General features: G+C 61.4%; 1 protein-coding gene across 1 annotated transcript in view; it reads left to right on the forward strand.

Annotated features, from left to right (window-relative positions):
- Positions 1-14,080, forward strand: part of COL5A1 (collagen type V alpha 1 chain) — a 126,297-nt gene that overhangs the window by 42,031 nt on the left and 70,186 nt on the right. Inside the window, exons 12-19 of the mRNA XM_040631357.1 lie at positions 4,786-4,860; positions 5,687-5,779; positions 7,306-7,362; positions 8,266-8,319; positions 8,663-8,716; positions 10,998-11,051; positions 12,304-12,357; positions 12,786-12,839. Coding sequence (XP_040487291.1) covers positions 4,786-4,860; positions 5,687-5,779; positions 7,306-7,362; positions 8,266-8,319; positions 8,663-8,716; positions 10,998-11,051; positions 12,304-12,357; positions 12,786-12,839 — 495 coding nt within the window. The remainder of the gene's footprint in view (positions 1-4,785; positions 4,861-5,686; positions 5,780-7,305; positions 7,363-8,265; positions 8,320-8,662; positions 8,717-10,997; positions 11,052-12,303; positions 12,358-12,785; positions 12,840-14,080) is intronic.

The raw sequence follows: 14,080 nt of genomic DNA on the forward strand, positions 1-14,080 counted from the left end.
CGGTGCTGGGGCTGTGTGGCGGGGTGCCCCACCCACCAGGCAGGGGAGCACTGAGGGGGACCTTTAGACTGTGGGGATGGAGGGTAGCAGCTGCCGCAGGAGGGGGTGCTCCTTCTGTGGCTGGGTCACCTCTGAGGACCCATCAGATGGGCAGTGAATAAGATTCCCTGCCATGCTGGTTCTCTACCGCTGGTGGCCCTGGGGGCCCAGAGGAGGGGGTCTTTCTCCGCAGACAGGGATGGTCTTACACACCTGGCCCCTCCCCACTGTCACGTGGCCATGACTCCAGATGTGAGGGCCGCTGCTCTGCCCCCGGCTCCAGGCCCAGACTGCTGAGTTCTGCCGTCTCTACCCCAACTTGCTCTGGAGACCCAGTGCCCAAAGATCTGTGCGAGATGGGGAGACCGCCAGGTGCCCCCCCAGAGCCTCAGGAGAGGGACCCACGAGCGTGACCAAGTCCAGATGTCAGCGCGGGAGGACCACATGGTGTGGCAGCTGCCGTCTTCTCCCTTAGATGCAGGAGAGGACACTATCCACAGTGTGCACGGTATGGATGGACCTCGGTCAATCTCAGTATTGCTGTGAGTGTCCATCCCTCTGCCCACCATTCACACATCACACAGTGCTGGGCACTGTCCGTCACTGAGGCTTGACTCCTCCCCACTTGGCCCCTACCTTTGGGCTGAGCCTGGCTCAGGGCCAGTGGTGGGTGGCCAGCTGGGGCCTTGTGCACTGCAGCCGGACCTGGCAGCTCTGTTGGAGGACCCAAGGCCCCTGACAGTGGAATATCGTTGGCTTAAGCAGCTAGTGTCCCTTAAATTCAAGCCAGGATCCAGGAGCCTGGGGGGTGGGCATGGGGTTAGCAGAGACACACATGCCTATAAAGTATACTGTCCCCGGAGTTGTAGGGAAACCTGCAGCCCACTGGCCTCCCCAGTGCCTTTCCAAGTGGGGAAGTGGGAGCTGATTCCAGGAGCTGAGCACTACTCACCCCCCAAGCCCTGCTTAAGCCACCGTTGTCCAAGGAGTTGTCTCTGCTCACAGTTCAGCATCCTCTCAATGCCCCGCTCTCCTGAGTGTCTCCTGTTTAGCTGACAAAGAACCCTGGATGCACAGGCAGGATCCTACTGCCACCTGCCAGTAGGGAGACCTCAGAATCCCTTTGTAGGGAATGGAAACATTTTTCTCCATCCTCTTAGGTTTTGTGACTGGGGCATGCAAATTAAACTGCCAGGCGTGTGTGTTAATAGGAGAAAAGGCACACACTTTTATTAATATTGTAAGTTCTATGTACCTAGGGGCATCAAAGACAGGCCGTGAAAACTCAGAGAAGCAGCTAGGCGTGAGTGCTCATGTACTGCTTCATCCAAGGGCGACGCCTCGCAGAGAAGTGACTAGCAAAGCTATGGGGGGACTAATGGAAGGTAAGGGTCACTTAGTAAGGTTTGCTTATGCAGACTTCTCTCCGTGCTGGCTCCTGGTCTCCAGTGATAGGGGTTGTTCTCCTCGTCCTGATGCAGATGGGGCTGGGGGATAATTCAGGCCATCTTCCCCAAGGGAAGCTTACGCTCTTCTTTTAGGCAGGGGAGGGGACGGCAGAGGACTTTTGTTGATTCTCAGTTGTCTTCAGTTCAAAATAGTTCTTACAGCGAAGTGGCATATTTTGGGGTGGCACATTCTGATCCCCTTCACCTGCTTGGCCTCATTTGCCTGTCTGTACGTGAGAGGTTTTCAGTGGGTGATCTGGAAGGATCCTGCCCTTTCCCCAGCCCAATTCCACCATCCTGGGATTCTCTAGCCTTTCCTATTACTAATTATTAAGTAGTTTTTAAAAATGTTTATTTGAGAGAGAGAGAGAGCGCATGCACAAGAGGGAGGGGCAGAGGGAGAGGGAGAATCCCAAGCAGACGCCGCATTGAGCACAGAGCCCAACGAGGGGCTCAATCTCAGGACCCTGAGAGCATGACCTGGGCCAAAACCAAGAGTCGGTCGCTTAACCGACTTAGCCACCAGGCGCCCCAATTACTAATTAGTTCTTATCTAACCTTGACTGGCTGAGCCTGGCTTCCTAACTGGACGGCTGCCAGCTCCTCCCAGCCTTTCTTGCCCTTGGAGTCCTAGTAGAGAAGGGACCTCAGCCATCTGCCTTCCCTTAGTGACAGATGGGGGGGGCGAGGCATGCAGGAGTGGGGGGACATGGTGAAAGCCACACGGGGAGGCGAGGCAAGCCCGGGCTTGATCTGGCCCAGCTCTCCTGGCATGCAGGTGGGGAGGCTCCCACTCCTTCCTCTGGGGCTCAGAAGGAAACCGAGGACGAGAGAGCCAGGTGTCCCAAGAGAGCTGCCAGCACCCACGTGGGGCTGAGTACTCCCCGCAAGCCCAATTCAACATGCATGTTCCTATCAAGACACTTCATGTCCAAGACGGAGACCCTTTCCCACAGGGGCGCCTCCCTCCCTGCAGAATCCGATGCATTTGGTACCCTCCAGGGAGGGAGCGGCAAGGGAGGCCCACAGCCCTCCGTCCGTCACTGCCTCTTGAGCTCAAGCAGCCCTGCAGTAAGCACGTGGCTGCCCTGCCGCCTCGCCAGCCCCGTCTCCCATCTGGGAGGGTCTCAGCCCCTGCCCACCCTCCACTTCGTTCTGTTTCAAGGGTTGGGCTTTCCCATGGGATTTTGCTTAAATACATTTTCAGTGCCTTACATGGTTGGTAAGCCGTGCTCTAAAGAACAGCCGTCAGTGGGGAGCCGGCTTGGAGGTACCCCGCCCTCCAGCTTGGGGACAGGCGCTACCTTACAGACCTTGGCACTTGGTGGTTTGCCGACCGTTTTGCAAGCCGCCGTGGGTTAGTGGCTCCGTGGGACCCACACCACATTGTAAAGCTCCAGGAGGATTCACGGGAACAGGGCGTTACCCGTCACCTCCCGCCTCCATCATCTGGTTCTAGGGCCTTCCCAGCCTGAGTGAGGCTGCGGTTCCAGCACCGTGGCTCAGGAAGAGCAGGGAGGGAGGACGTGGCGGGAGAGTCTTTGGGAGCGGAGAGCGGATGAGGGGCTTGAGCCTGTCCCCAGCTTCCAGCACCACTGAGGGGCACACACACCACAGAGACACCATGGGGACAGCGTCTGGTCCCTGAGAGACATGGACCCTACATCCTAAATTGGGGTTTGACCTGGGACCAACTCCAAGGTGCAAGGCTCCACAGCAAGCAGCACCCCAGATTTCCAAGAGGAGACCCCGGGTGGCCACACCTGTTCTCGATTGTTTCTTTTTTAAACACACTTCTTGTCTTCTGAGGATTTTTTCAGAAGTGTCAGACAAGGACCGTTCGGCCACGTCTGCTAGCAGACCTTTGACCCAGAGGTTCTGCTTCCAGGACCTTCCCTGAGAAAGCCGCCCACACACCCACCGCCACAGCGCGTGCCCTTAGAAGACGGGCGGAGTCAACGAGGAGCCCATCACGCGTGGGCAGCTCTACGGCCACTAAGCTCAAGAGTAGGTCGCGGTGCCCAGAGAAGAGGAAGAGCAGGTTGCCCGGCGGTGTTGTTGGGGGCGACCTCATGGAGAAGCACCTCCGAGCCCCACGCGCACCCCGCAGACCCGTGGGTGTGCAGCCGGCCGGCCCTGTGTGCGCAGACTTCCAGCCTGGCTACTCCTGCGGGGGGAGAGGGAGCTTTCCCTTCCCGCTTCGTAGAAGTCTGGTTCCACAGCAGCTCACGAGAGCAGGGACCACGTCGATGGTAAAAGAACCAGAGAAGAAGAGAAGCAAGTGTGGGTTCTGTGTCCTTCGGGATGGGTCCTGGAGAGCCGTGGGTTCTCCGTCCTCTTGGCCGGACCTGGGCGTTGATGTCTCCGGCCCGCCTGGAGCATTGCGCTCCTGTGGTGTGAACGCTGTTGTCTGCGTGCAGCCGTGCTTGGTGCAGAACTTGGGGTGTGGCCGATGGGGGTCCCTTTCCGTCAGGAAGAGGGGGTCAAACCTCCTTCTGGACGCGAAACGAGCTTCCTGTGCCTCAGGCCGGGTGGGAGTCCGCTAGGATTAGTGAGGAAGCTGGGCTGATCACACATGTTTTTTGGAAGATACACTGTCTTACTCGTTTTACGTTTGTCGAGTCCTGAAGGGCCAGGGTCCACCTAGAGAATGTGTACAGGGTGTCTGCTGGGACCTGCCTTAGGGCCAGGTTAACGGCATCTGTGGAGGCCACGGGGTCGGCTCTGTGCACACGGGCTCTTGCTCGAGAGGGGTCTGTGTCCCGTGGACGTCCCTTGCGTCTGTCCCATCAAGCGGACGCTTTGACCGCCTTCCGTCCGAGCAACCACACGCAGAGTCGGTGGGGACCAGGTCACGAGGGGCAGCGCCCTGGTGGCTGGAGGACATGGGCCTTGGTCTCTTGGGGGTGGCCCCGCCTGCTGGTGTGCAGGCCTGGAGTGTTCGTTCCTGGATGGTGGAGGCCCTGGTTCAGTCCGCTGGCCACCTCCCAGAGTGTCACCTCTGTCCCTGGATCACAGTCTCCCACCTCTCTGCCCCTGCAAATAGCTCTGGGTCCGGCCCAGAGCCCCCTCCCTTCTCATCCCTCTCCCCAAAAGTATTTCCTCACCCTCAGCCCACAGTCAGTACCCCTCCCTTCCCTGCACTTGGCTTCTGGAACATTCCATGCCATGGGGTCTTGCTGCTCTGTGCTTGCCCTATGCATTTCCTCTCGGGCTGCGGCTCTGACCTCATCTGGACACAGCCCTGCTCCATCCCTTTTGCATTCTGACCCAGCTGTCTTGGGCTGTCTATCCACAGGGTCCCCCTGGACGCCCAGGCCTTCCCGGAGCTGATGGGCTGCCTGGCCCTCCTGGAACCATGCTCATGCTGCCTGTGAGTATCCTTATTTGTGGGGGTGGGCGGCCGGTGGGGGTGGGCTCAGGGCTCTCAATGCGGTGGAGAGGGTGCCCTGGGCTCGGTGTCTGAGGATCCACCCCTGGCCAGAGTCACTCCGATGTGGGCCAACCATCTCGTAGAAATAGGGTCCTCTGAGGGCGTTTCTGCCAACGCGCAGAGTGGACCCAGGTGGTCGAGGCCTCCAGTTCTCTGCTGGCGTCCAGGGCTGGCCCATGCAAGGGGCAGGGAGTTTGGCTCAGTGCAAGAAAGCTCAGTGGCGCCTGTCCATCTCCGCTGGGATCTCCCACGTGGGCGTGCGGCCAGCTGGTCACTCCTTGTGCCTGACCTGCCCTTGACCTTGTGGTGCCATCTCCTTCCCTAGGAGCCCAGGACCAGGAGGGCAAGTGTGTGGCATGCTGGCCTGGACATCAGGCTTTGGACTGGTGGCCTGGTGCTGCCCGGGAGGCTGGGCACAGCTCAGGGAGACTCCGTGTGGACCCAGGAGCTTCCTGGCTAAGCCTCCCCACTGCAGGCATTTGCACGGGGCCCTTGGCCTTTTCTTGCAATAGGTAGGGGCTGTGGGGTATCAGGGTGAGGTGCTGCAGAAGCCAGAAAGTTCTTCCCAGACCTGGGCCAGGTCTCCAGCTGGCCCCAGGGCTGAAGCTGGCAGGTGGAGCTGGGACAGCATGTCCCGGGAGAGGTCTGGTGCCAGACACTGCCCAACCAGATCCCCCAAGGCCCTGCTGTCACCTGAGAGGCCCTGGAGTCCCGGGTGGCATCTGCATCCAGTGCGCCCCGGGTGACCCCCGTCTTACACCCACAGTTCCGCTTCGGAGGAGGTGGTGACGCCGGCTCCAAAGGCCCCATGGTGTCAGCTCAGGAGTCCCAGGCTCAGGCCATTCTGCAGCAGGCCCGGGTAAGTGGCACTTGCGTCCCTGGTGCAGGGGCGGTGTTGGGGGGGCTTGCCTCCTGGGCGATCAGGACACTCTGGGGACGTGCACCTGTCCGTGTCTAGCTGGGGGCCCGGGCCAACCCTGGGAAAGGGGCAGGAGGGGTCTCAGGGCTTCCTCGTCCATGCCAAGGGTCCAGGTTCCTGGATACAGACGTGCAGGGCCATCTGCTGTCCCCCGCTGGGCTCCGGGGATGGACAGACCTGGAAGGTGGACAGATGGCTGTCCCCCATCCCTGCAGTGGGGCGGGGCTGAGATAGAGCCTCTAGGAGAGTGCCCATGGGTCCCAAAGCCCCTTGCCCGGCCTGGGGGTCCTGAGGAGCCTTTGCTTCCGGACGGCTCCAGTCTCTGCAAATCAGCGGGTTAGTGAACCGAGGTTTTAATTGATGACACTCCCGATTGCTGATGGCAGGTGACAAGAGCAGCCCCCGGTCCTGTGGGGCGGGTGGGCTGGGTGATCCTTCAGTGGAGTGTCTCCTCTAATGGGGCATCTCAGGAAGCTCTAAATAATCCCTTGTTTGGACAATATTTATGTGGCTCTGGCGCAGCGGAGGTGATGTTAATGATCAGAACGCATGGATAATTACGGGACGGCTTGAGTATCGAATTGCTGCTCTGGAATAAATTGTCCGCGTGATGAGACGCGGTGCGTGACAAACCCCGTGGCCTGTGGCTAGATTTACTGGCGGGGCCTGCCTGGCTGGCCTTTTAATCGCAGAGCTTTAATTGAAGCCAAATGGGTGATGGGCTTACAAGATTTTATAACGCAAACAAAATTTTCCAAAATGAAAATGGCATCGCGCAGGGGACGGGGCGGGGCCAGGGGGCGGGAAACCGAGTCGCGGAACAGGAGTGGAAGAGATCCTTTAGGAAAGGGGCTGAGCTGGGCTGTGGCAGGTGGGAGCCATGCTCGGGGCGGGGCAGGGTGGGTGACAGCGGAAGGGCGTGGGACGGGGGTGGGCAGGGGCGCCCTGGGCAGGCGTCCCGCGAGGTCTTCAACAGGTCCCTCTTCCCGGAGCTATTTATTCCACCCCACGGAGGGCCCCCAAATCTCTCCCCAGCTGCTGGAGGTGCTGGAAGCGTCTCTGGGGGGGAACGCGATGCTGATGGTGAACACGTGTGCAAGGGCAGCTCACGCCCACCCGAGCCCAGATGGGGAAGCCGTGTTTCAGGCTCATTCCCGGGGTGAAGGGCTGGGGCAGGCCTTCCCGTTGCGGGGTACGGGCGCTGGCTGGGGAGAAAGAAGCTGCTAACCCATCCCCACAGAGGGGGCCTTCCCCCCCAACAGGCCCCCCTCTGCCTCCTCCGTTCCATTCATGGTGGGCTCGGAGGCCCCAGAGGAGCCGTGGTACGGGGTTTCTGGAGCTCCGTCTGACTGCGTCCTGCAGAGGCCCCTGTCCTTGGCCCCGTCGGGCCTTTCCTGCCTGGTGGAGCCTCCCTTGCTGGGACCGTAGCCCGGCTGTTCCTCAGCCTGCCCTGTGTTCTCTTGCAGCTGGCTTTGCGGGGGCCGGCTGGCCCAATGGGTCTTACCGGGAGACCCGGCCCCATGGTGAGTCCTTGGTGGGGGAGAACGGGGGAGCATGGTGAGGGCTGGGGCGTCCTTCGGCAGTCCCTTTCGGTTCCCAGCTCACCCAGAGAGAGCACGCTTTGAGCTCTCATCAACCGCTAATATATCAGCGGCACCCCAGGGGGTACGGGGGCCCTGGGCGGGGGTGGGGGGTGGGGGGCTGTGGTGACCGGGGGCTGGGAGGCCTGCCACACCTGCTCGGGCTGTGATTTTGCCTCAAGACCCAGGGAGCTTTTCTTTCTGGCTGTCTTTATTCTTTACAATCACGTTCCCAAAGTCAAGAGCACTTGAGTGGGGGCAGACCCAGGATTTCTAGCGCTCCCCTCCCAGCTGCACAAGCCGTGCGTGGTGTATACCCAAGCACACTCAGGGCCGGCAAACAGGATCCCCACAGAGTGCGGGTGGCCTTTGCTGTTTGCAAGGAGACGGAGGATTTAAACACCCGCCAGCCCCGTTCCCTGGGAGGGGCGGACTTGGCTCTCTGCCCCGGGTCTGTCTTCAGCACCTTCCCCGTCAGCACTGGCTCAGGGCTGCCCCCGTCCATCTGTGGCTCCTGCCTTGTCGTGGGCCCCGAGCATCCCCACGCGTTGCCCTGAGCTGCGGGCTGTGAGAGACCCCAGTCACACTCATCCTGGAGAGCGAAACAAACACGGCGTGGGCTTCATGGCTCCTGTACCGTACGCTCCGCTGTGCAGAATTTTGTTCAAAACTAGGAAGACATCCAGTAACCGGGAAGTGCTTGTGCCTCGGGCTCTGTCCAAGGCAGGCAGGCTGGGCTCCGTGGGCTGAGGGCTCTGCTCCTTCTCAGCGGGAGCCCCGCCCCATGGGACGGCCCCTTCCCTGGGGTCTGATGAGCATTGCTTAACCCAGACTGTGTCTCCCTAGGGCCCTCCAGGGAGCGGAGGTCTGAAGGGCGAGCCGGGAGACATGGGGCCTCAGGTACGTAGGCACCTCGCTCTTGCTGCTCGCAGGGGCACCTCCTGTGTGTTGGAGGTGGTCACCACCGGAATGGGGGGCCGCAGGCTGCATGTCTTCACGGAGCCGGTGGGAATTGTTGCGGCTTTGCGCACAGCTGGGACTGGAGCAGAAAGAGCCGTTCCATGCAGGGGGCAAGCTGGCCAGGCCCCGTCGGGCCCTCACTCAGGGCCGCAGGTCTGTGCCCTGCCCCCTGCTGCCCAGAGCCACCACCGGCTGGGTTGATGAGCACGGGAACAAGGCTTTGCTTTTGCCTCTGAAAAACACAGACCCAGCCTGACCCTTTGCCTTCTCTGATTCCGGACAGGGACCCCGTGGTGTGCAGGGCCCGCCTGGTCCTGCAGGAAAGCCTGGAAGAAGGGTGAGTTTTGGGGCTCAGTGACAGCAGCCGGGTCACATGGGGACGGGAGTCTGCGGCAGGCCTGCTCTGCCCCCAGTGCCAGGCTGGAGGTCTGAATCCGGGCTGCTCCCCTGCCATTGAAGGGCGACTGTTTTCAAGGCTGGATCCCCTTCCCCGGGGCGGGAGCTGAGCCAGCGGGCACTCTGTGTCCTACTGCCTGGCCTCTGGCCTCTGTCCCAAGCATCTTAACTTAGTTTAACAAATATTTTTAACTGAGGCAACTTCCTAGGCCCTTGGGGAGCGAGCGTGGAGAAGACAATGTGATCGGTGGGCCTCATTTTCTTGGGGTGACCTTGTTCCTCCAGAAATGGCCTGGGTTCAGGGTTGGGGGAATGGCCCGGTGGGTGTCCGGCCCCCGAGACTCTGGGGGCAGTTCTAGTGGGTGGAACTAGTGTGTTGCCACGTGACCGTGGCTGCTGACCGTGGCTGCCCACCGTGGCTGCTGAACGGGGCGTGTGTTTACAGGTTGATGTAAATTAACGATCCCCATCCAGACAAGCCAGGGAGAGCCTAACGAACTCATGTCATGCTCTAAGGAGCGGGTCTTTGCAGCCAGAGATGGCTTTGAGTGAGGGAAGAGAAGGCTCTGGGTGTGAGCCTGTCCGAGGAGTGCTGTCCCCTGGGGCTGCCTGGCCACTCTGCTTGGAGAGTGTGGGGGGCAGACAGGGACTCCTTGGGGGGGGGCTAACAGTGGTTGTGAGTGGGAGTGATGGAGCCACGGCCCTCGTGTGGCTGTCAGGATGCAGGTCCCTGATGCGTGGGGGATCCAGGCCCCACGCAGGGTCAGACTCAGCCTCTACGCGGCCCACCAACGCCAGTACTCGGTGACTCTTGGGAGACAGTCAGGGGTTTATCTTGGATCTGATTCCGGAAAGAGTTTTATTTCATTAAAGGTTTCTGTGCATCTCTAAATGCATAGTGGCCCGTTTCCCCGAACTGTTCCTCAGGTAGGCAGGAGAGGGATGGGAGGGCGGGGAAGGTGGACAGCGGGTCCCCCCACGGCCCAGGGTGAGAGCACCCACGCGCCCAGAGCGCACCGTCTGCGGGAGGAGCGGCGGCGGGAGGCTGGAGCGGGCTGCGCTGGCCTGGCCGCTTCTCTGGAGGGCGGCGGGCCGGAGGGCTGGCTGTGAACGTGGGAATGGCTGCGTGTCCCGCTGGGCAGTGCCGTGCCGTGAAGTCGTGGGAGCGGTCCTGACGGATCTCCTTGATTCCTGAGTGTGTGCACGCCTGCGGGGGCCCCTCCCTCGGCCCCTCCGTTTGCCCGGCTCATCTTCAGCATTTTGTCCTGGAGCCGCGTCGCGTTGGGCGCCTTTCCTGCGGTGACTTTCCACCCCCGGCAGCTCTGTGTAACCTTTAACCTGGGGGAGGCAGACCATCTCCTTGTGGTCCACCCGGGTCCCCGGCTTCTTTCTTCTCAGCTGCTGCTCTGTCTCCTCTGTTTGGGGCCAAAAGCTGCCGCTTTCCCAGTGTTCTCTGTGCTGGCGGTGAGGGCCTGGTGAGGGTCTTGTTTGATCAGCTGCACGCGGACGCAGGCGGAGAGAGGATGTCAGCCTGGGTCAGCCCTTCACACTCGGCCGGCTCACGTCGCTCGTTAGCGGGTCGACACCTGGCCGAGTCTCTGTCCCCGTCCAGGTGGCCTCAAGCCTAGCCAGGCTCTCCCAGGGTGACTGTGGGGCCTTGGTAGTGGGCCCTGCCCTTCGTCCCCGTGGCCAGTCGGGTGGGGACCGTGGGCTTGCTCTTCGCAGTTTCCTGGGAACAGCTGGAGTAATGGGCCCGGGGGCGGCCTCCGCGAACCGCGTGTCTTGCTTACAGTGGGGCAGCTGTGTGGCTTCTGTGAGACCCGCTGCCGCTGTGGGGCTCAGTGTCCTTCGTAGCCAATTGGACTGATCCTAGGGGCTTGACTCTCCAGTCTGTAATCTGGCTTCTGAACGGTGGAAGGGAAGCGGGCTGTGTATTGCTGTCGGGACACGCTCTCTCGGCAGACGGAGCTGCCCGCTGGCTCTCCTGCATCATGGTCTCGCCCCCCCAACACAGAGAGGCAGGTGACATTACCTGCATCTGGCGTTTCAGATGGCGAGGCTCAGAAGGATGGGAGCCACGTCGAGAGGCGCGTAGCAACCCCAGGACCCCGGGTCTGGGTCCTCTGCACCAGCCCGGCCACGTGGGGCTGTGCGACTCTGCTCGGCCTCCCGGGAAGCCAGCACTCCCAGGTCCCCGTGACCGTCTGCCTCCTCTGTTCCAGGGCCGAGCTGGGAGTGACGGAGCAAGAGGGATGCCCGGACAGACTGGCCCCAAGGTAGGCCACGCTCAGCACCTCCTGGGGGCCTGGGAACTGTGGCCGCCATCACCGTCGTCACGTTGGCGATGTGGTGGCTGTAATTCTGATGACAAGTAATGATTCATGACGCTCACGCTTGTCCACGGTGGGACCTTGGGGGTGAGGAAGGTTCTGCTTGGATCAGTCTCTCTGACATGTTGGCACGAGGACCGGGCTGGTGGGGTGAATGTCACAAGCAGGTATGACAGCTGCAGCTAGTTTGCTCAGGGGGCAAATTTGCTCCTTTCAAGTGGGTGGTGGGCGTGGGGGGGCAGGTAGAATCCCAACTACGGAAACCATGAATGGACAGACGACAAGGTCACACATATGGCGGTGACACGAGGAATGCCAAGTGCACGGGCAGGGAGCCTTCTTGTCCGGCATGGGGACACCCGCTCCTCGGTGTGGCAGGGAGCGAGTAGACCGTGCACACGGGTGAGCGCAGGGCTCCCATCTCAGCCCTGGATGAGCTGTCGCGGCACCAGAGGAAAGGCTTACTTGTGCGGCGGGCTCACCACGGCGTGGACAGCTGCTGTTACCCGGAGTGGGTAGAAAACGGGTCACCGCACCCGCCAGGTGTCCGAGACATCCGTTCACCTAGTCACTGGTGCGGGTGAGCTCAGGTGCTCTCTACGCACGCTGAGCTGCTACGCGGCTCTGGTCTCGTGTCCCCCGAGTGGCAGGAGGGAAGAAGGGTTTCTTGAATCTCTCCCAGTAGACCTCAGTCTTCTTCCAACCACAGACGTATCTTGAACCTGAATTAGCTTACTCTCGACCTCTCCCCACGTGGTTTGTAACACCCACGAGACAGGGCTCTGTGTGGGCTCCAGGAGGCAGCCCGGGGTGGCCGGGGAGCCCGTGCCGGCCCGTCCGCCAGGTGAGTATGGGCAGCTACACGGGCCGGGCCGTGCTTGGCGCTGAGGGTGTAGCAGTGAGCAAGACGGGCGCCCGTGCCGGCGCTGCCGTGGTCACCCCGCCAGCGAGGCTCAGAGTCTGTGGCCCAAGGACAAAAGTCACCTCTGTGTTTCTGGCTTTTGTTGGTGTTTGGGGAAAAGAGCCCGGGAACATAGGCCCAAGGCAGTGGAGTGTGTGGTGAGTGGAGGCCAGGGGTCACTGCACACAGGGTTCCTGGGGCCCAGGGTTCACAGACACCTCCCCAACCGCGGCCCAAGGTAGGGCGACCGAGCCGCGTGCGGCGTGGTCTCCTAGCAGCCTCTCTGTCCCCTCACAGGGTGACCGCGGCTTTGACGGCCTGGCTGGACTGCCTGGAGAGAAGGGCCACCGGGTAAGCATCCTGTCTGAGCGTTCCCAGCACAGAGGTCCTGATGGATCTGTGCACTGGACGTGTTTCTCAGGAGGCCTTAGCTCTCTCGCATGGGGCTGGGCCCCCTCCCGTCCAGGGTGGTCCCTAAAGAAACTTGCGGGGGTGGGGAGTGAAAACCAGTACCGACACGTTGCCTTTGCTGGTGGAAGGTCAGCCCAGGGACGCGGGTTCCTTCTGGGCAGCTTCTAATGAAAGAGCCTGTCAGGCCCCGCACTCGAGGGGCATAGAAGGGAGGGGGGTGAGCCTTCCCCAGAGAAACCTCTGTCTGATCCGTGGGGCTGGGCCCACCACGAGCTGCCAAGGACCCTCTGCACAGCCCACGTGGCTGCTGCTGCTGTGGGCGGGGGCTGCTCCCAAGGGCCTAACGCTGATCCCGCTTGACTTCCTAGGGTGACCCTGGTCCTTCTGGGCCACCAGGACCTCCGGGAGACGATGGAGAACGGGTACGTACCCGCCGGCCTGTCCCCGCAGGGGGTCTGGGCTGGAACCTCTGGGAAATGCTGGTAGCAGAGCGCTTGGCTGCCAGGCATGCAGCTGGGGGACGAGGGGGTCGTGGAGGGCAAATGGGCTGTGGGGATGTGGGGACAGCCTGCAAGCCACTTCTGAGATAAAGCAGGTGAAAACATTAGCCTGACTGTTGGTCCTACGCTACGTGGCGTCCCCGAGTGGCTTTCACCTGCCACCGACCTCAGAAAGAGGGCCCCTAATTCTGGGAGGCAGGTGCCCAGGTCACTGTGGAGGAGGGGTGTCAGGAGAGGTTGTGAACTCAGCGTCTCGGCTCGTCTCATGGTTCAGCAGGAGGCAGTGGGTGGCAGAGCCCGGGATTCGGGGAGAGGGTGGAGAGTCTGGGACAGACCGCCCCTGGCTCTGGAGGTGGGGGTGGGGCAGCGGGCTGGGAGCGTGCAGCGGGACCGATGCTGTGCCCCTCCCAGGGGGCTGGTCAGAGTCCCCCTCCCAGGGGCCGCGGCGGAGTCCCATGTTTGTCAGGTGTCTTCCTGGGGCTGCAGGCTCAGTGTTAGACTTAAGTACCATTATCCTGTGTCAGAGAAGCACACAGGGGGCTTTTAAGTCCCCGTCTCCATACACCCCAGTCACTTACACTGTGTCTTGGGGTCTTAGGGGGGTTTTAGGGAAAAGGTGTAGACGCCCTGTGAGTAAGGGGAGCAGGTGGGGCGTCGGAGGATCAGGCCCCGGCCGTGCTTCTGTCCTCACCAGCTCTCAGGTTGGCTTTGTCAGGGCACCTCCCGCCTGCGTCCCAGCACAGTTCACTGCACCGTGAGAAAGGGGAGCAGGGGTGTCCCGGAGGTCTGTGCTTGAATCAGAGGAGGTGTGTGCGTGTGTGTGCATGTGCAGGGCTGGGTGTGCACATGTGTGCGGACACATACGTGTGTACATGCGTGTGCACGCTCAGGGGTCATGTGCACGCGTGTGTGTGAGCACGACTTCACGTACACATGTACGTGCACGGTGTCCACACATGCTTGTGTGCAGAAGTGCAGGCCTGGCTGTGCGTGTGCGTGTGTGCAGAAGTGCAGGCCTGGCTGTGCGTGTGTGCGTGTGCATGTGCAGAAGTGCAGGCCTGGCTGTGCATGTGCGTGTGTGCGTGTGCAGAAGTGCAGGCCTGGCTGTGCGTGTGTGTGTGTGCGTGTGCAGAAGTGCAGGCCTGGCTGTGCATGTGCGTGTG

This window comes from Ursus maritimus, unplaced genomic scaffold (assembly GCF_017311325.1).
Source record: "Ursus maritimus isolate PB19 unplaced genomic scaffold, ASM1731132v1 scaffold_17, whole genome shotgun sequence".
NCBI classification, from domain to species: domain Eukaryota; kingdom Metazoa; phylum Chordata; class Mammalia; order Carnivora; family Ursidae; genus Ursus; species Ursus maritimus.